The sequence below is a fragment of the Malurus melanocephalus genome, unplaced genomic scaffold, assembly GCF_030028575.1.
Source record: "Malurus melanocephalus ecotype Western Australia unplaced genomic scaffold, MMel_1.1 scaffold_212, whole genome shotgun sequence".
NCBI classification, from domain to species: Eukaryota; Metazoa; Chordata; class Aves; order Passeriformes; family Maluridae; genus Malurus; species Malurus melanocephalus.
Genome location: NW_026623444.1, coordinates 69,733 through 73,296, shown reverse-complemented (window position 1 = coordinate 73,296; position 3,564 = coordinate 69,733). Strand labels below are relative to the sequence as shown.

General features: G+C 45.9%; 1 protein-coding gene across 1 annotated transcript in view; it reads right to left on the bottom strand.

The window, feature by feature from the left end:
* Positions 1–1,098, bottom strand: part of SH3BGR (SH3 domain binding glutamate rich protein) — a 25,450-nt gene extending 24,352 nt beyond the window's left edge. The window contains exon 1 of the mRNA XM_057373993.1: positions 1,054–1,098. Coding sequence (XP_057229976.1) covers positions 1,054–1,098 — 45 coding nt within the window. The remainder of the gene's footprint in view (positions 1–1,053) is intronic.
* Between the last annotated feature and the right edge of the window lie 2,466 nt (positions 1,099–3,564).

Below are 3,564 nucleotides of genomic sequence, written 5' to 3'. Positions count from 1 at the left end.
CCCCCCCCCCCTTGTATCTGAGGTTTATTTTAAAAAAGAAAAGGAATGCTAAATGTCAATAGTAATTTTAGAGTGTCAGGCTTAGGAACAGACTGGCTGAGAGAACTGCAAACTTCCTCAGCAGTATTCCACTTGGAACTTTAGTGAAGGACCCTTGGTTCATTTCCTACATATGATGGTCCCATAAATGGGGTGTTTTTTTAGGGAGATTTCCACTCTGGAAGCTTCTTAAAGAAATGCAGCTGGTGTCAGGGAGATAGAGATGTAGTTACAGCTCCGCGCAAGCGCCAGCCAGTTTGTTTAGCCGTGTCACTGGAAGGGAGGCAGTGCCAAAGGAAAMCTGAAATCTGAGCTCATCTGGGAACTGGATATAAAAGGAAACACTCCTTTCCCGGTTCCCACCTCCCACGGACTTCCAGCSTCCCTACTATTCACATGCCCCTTCCCTTCAGCTGATACTCTCTGCTGACAGCTACAGCAGTAGATCTCAATGCTAAAAATCATCAGTATAGCATTTCAAGAGAAAAACCCCAAACGAAAAGAAAACACCAAGCAAATAGAAAACATCCCAAAACCTCGGGAAAGGGAGGGGCTTAGGGAGGAAGYTTTTCTGCATAACTTTATTCAGAGSTCCAAGCTCTTTRTCTTATCTCCTTTTACARGAGCAGCGTCCTAAAGTTTCTTTTAAAAACAAAGYTTTATTTTCTCCTGTAAAGTCTACCTTCATTTTTGTACAAATACAATACCACTCTTTCCTTCTTCAGTGCATAYATTTTGCATATGCTTTCCCAAACAGCATTAAGTCTATTAAATGACAGATAATTTAGATGTAAATGTTATAACTGTGCTAAAAGCTCACAGGCAAGCCAGCCTGCACTGACAGGAATTCTTTACATCTTGAGCAGCTTTCAAGAATAAAGTAGTCAATACAGAATAAAGCTAAGGTTTACTCCTGCTAGGAGTTTGTCACGTTCAAGCTCTTTCCTGGCATCTCCAAGGCTAATTCCCCACCCTGATCCCAGCAGCAACAGAAGGATGTTAAGAGTCACYTACCGCTGTAGATCCCGAAGATGTGGCAACAAAGACTTTGATCACCATGCTGACAGTGATGGACGTGAATCAGCAGAGCAGCCCTGCTATCCACAAGGCACCGCAATCCCAGGAGGAATCCAAATGCTCAGCAGCTCCTGGGCTGACCCGGGTCCTAAATGGATGCCCCCTCCCCCCCAGCAACCCGGCAGCTTTGCCCTCTCCCTCTCCCCAGTGTCCCGCGTTTTCCCACTCCATTGGCTCTTGGGTATTTTGGGACGAGGATTGGTCCGTAAGAGGAGCCATCGCGAGGGGTTTGCACCTGCCCCTGGCCTTATTGCATTAGATTGACAGGGTGGCAGCCCAAAAAAGGCAAGGGAGAGTAATGCACCAATGAGACAGAGCTGGAGAAATATTTGGGAGAGGGGGAAGGGACGGCTGAGAAGGGAGAAGGGACGGGGAGCTGGCAGCTTCGTGCTGGGGGCAATCCCAAAGCTGTCGGGTTGCATGGGCGCTGTCACAGCTACGTCCTGCAGGAAGGAGCATTCCCTGATCACAACAAGGCTTTGGAGCTGCAGCTGGAAATTTCAGATTATAAATGAGGAAGGGGAGGGCAAGGGGAGCCTAGATTTAGCTGTAATTATGGCAGAGATCATACTGAAATAAGCCATGGTTGCGAACGCTCTCAGCTTTAAAGAATTCAGATCATCATCTGCAGTGTTCAGGGAMTTCCCTGACATAAATGTGTGTCAGGACACTGCCAGGCTCTGAGGAGGGTGCTTTGGCTCATTCCATTCACCCAGGACCTATTGTTGCATTTTCTCGTCCTTTTTGCATCACCAGTGAAAATTTCCTGGGCACAAGATGTAAGAACAGGTCCAGAATACTTTGGGGAAAAAAAATCCCATTCTCCTGTTCATCCAGGATGGCCTTTTTTCCCCATCTGATTGTCACCTTCTACCCCAGAGAATGCCACAATTCAGTGTCTGCCTGTACACGCTTGCTTAAGGAGGTCTCTGGGCATGAGAGGTATTTGAAGAATGTTAAATGGTCAGAGATTATTTTCAAATTTTAAGGGCCAAGTTTGTTTCTGCTGTGAGCAGCATGAGCTCAGTAAAGCTGACTCTRTGCCAGAGGTGAAAATGGACTAGGTTTTAGAAACACACATTTCACATGGTAGGACTGAACATAGCAATATCTGATCCTGAAAACACTTAAAATGGACTTTAATACTTTATTTCCACCATTGATTAGATAGGATCAGACACACTATTATATAGCAATAAAGTAAACAGTAAAAATGCTGTTGAAAGGAATTTTTCTGTCTGTGTTAACAAGTATGTGAAGTTGGAAATGCAGTACTTCATGTATGGAATTGGGATCCTAAAAAAAAAATGCACTGAAAACTATAAATAACAGTATGGATAGTTTGCACTGTTTACCATGGCTCACCATCTGTCATTTCYTTTTGCTTTTGAAAGGCAACAGGARCTCCRGCAAAAAGCCTATTAGAAGTAGGTATTTTCAGAATATTTTCCTGAAAAAGAACAACCACCAAAAACAATCCAAAACAGGGAAAAAACATAAATTATTGCCTGAAGTTATTAAGCATGCTTGTTTCTCAGGAGATTTTATATGTGAGTAAAGCCTGGGAAATGGCTGGCCATTTGGAATATAATGTTTCAAAATTATTTGATTTTCTCTGCCCTGAGAAAGTACAAGCAAAGGATGAAATGGTCCTGGGCTTCACAGCACGCTGATAAATCTTGTGATAATGATGCTAATAATTTATCAGGGAATCACAGAGCTGGCTGGGTTGGAAGGGACCTACAGGAATCATGGAGTCCAACTTGTGATGGGCAGCACCATCCCCAAGAATCACATCATGTCCTCAAGGCAGTAAATATTTGCACCATCAAAATTCCACAGTCAAATTCTGGAACAGATTTGGCAATGAACTCTTGCTCCTGCTCAGCTTCATCCYTGAAACCCTCACAGAGCCACCCATGGAAACGCCATTCCCAAAGCCCCGGCCCACCTGGGGTTAGCTTGTGACGGCTTTTTGTCATGATCCCCTTGTGTGCAGCCTCAAAGGAAAACGTGACTTCCTTCTGAAGGGATTTTTCCCCTTTTTCAACCTAAGAATGGTGGGTTTAACCCTGAGATTGCAGACCACCGGTTCTGGCCTGTGCGCTCTGAGGGCACATCCAGGCCGTGAGGCACCTCCGTGGCCACGGCACAGCAGGGCCCASAGCAGCAAATTCCCACTAAAACCCCGGGTGGTGCTGAAATATGAAGGTGAAAACACACACAGAGGCTCCTCTGCCAAGTGTGGGGTGAGGGAAGAGGGAAGGAAGAGGTAGGAAAAAGGTGAGACCCTGCTGCCAGGGTGCTGTGCCATTTTCCACAGCAGCTGTGATGGAGGGCCTTGATGGCCGCTCGTGAGGCCATGAGGGGACAGCACACACTGCGGTGGCAGCGGGGACAGATTCCCAGAGAGGACATGGACAAGGTGGAATCCTTCATCTGAGGGGC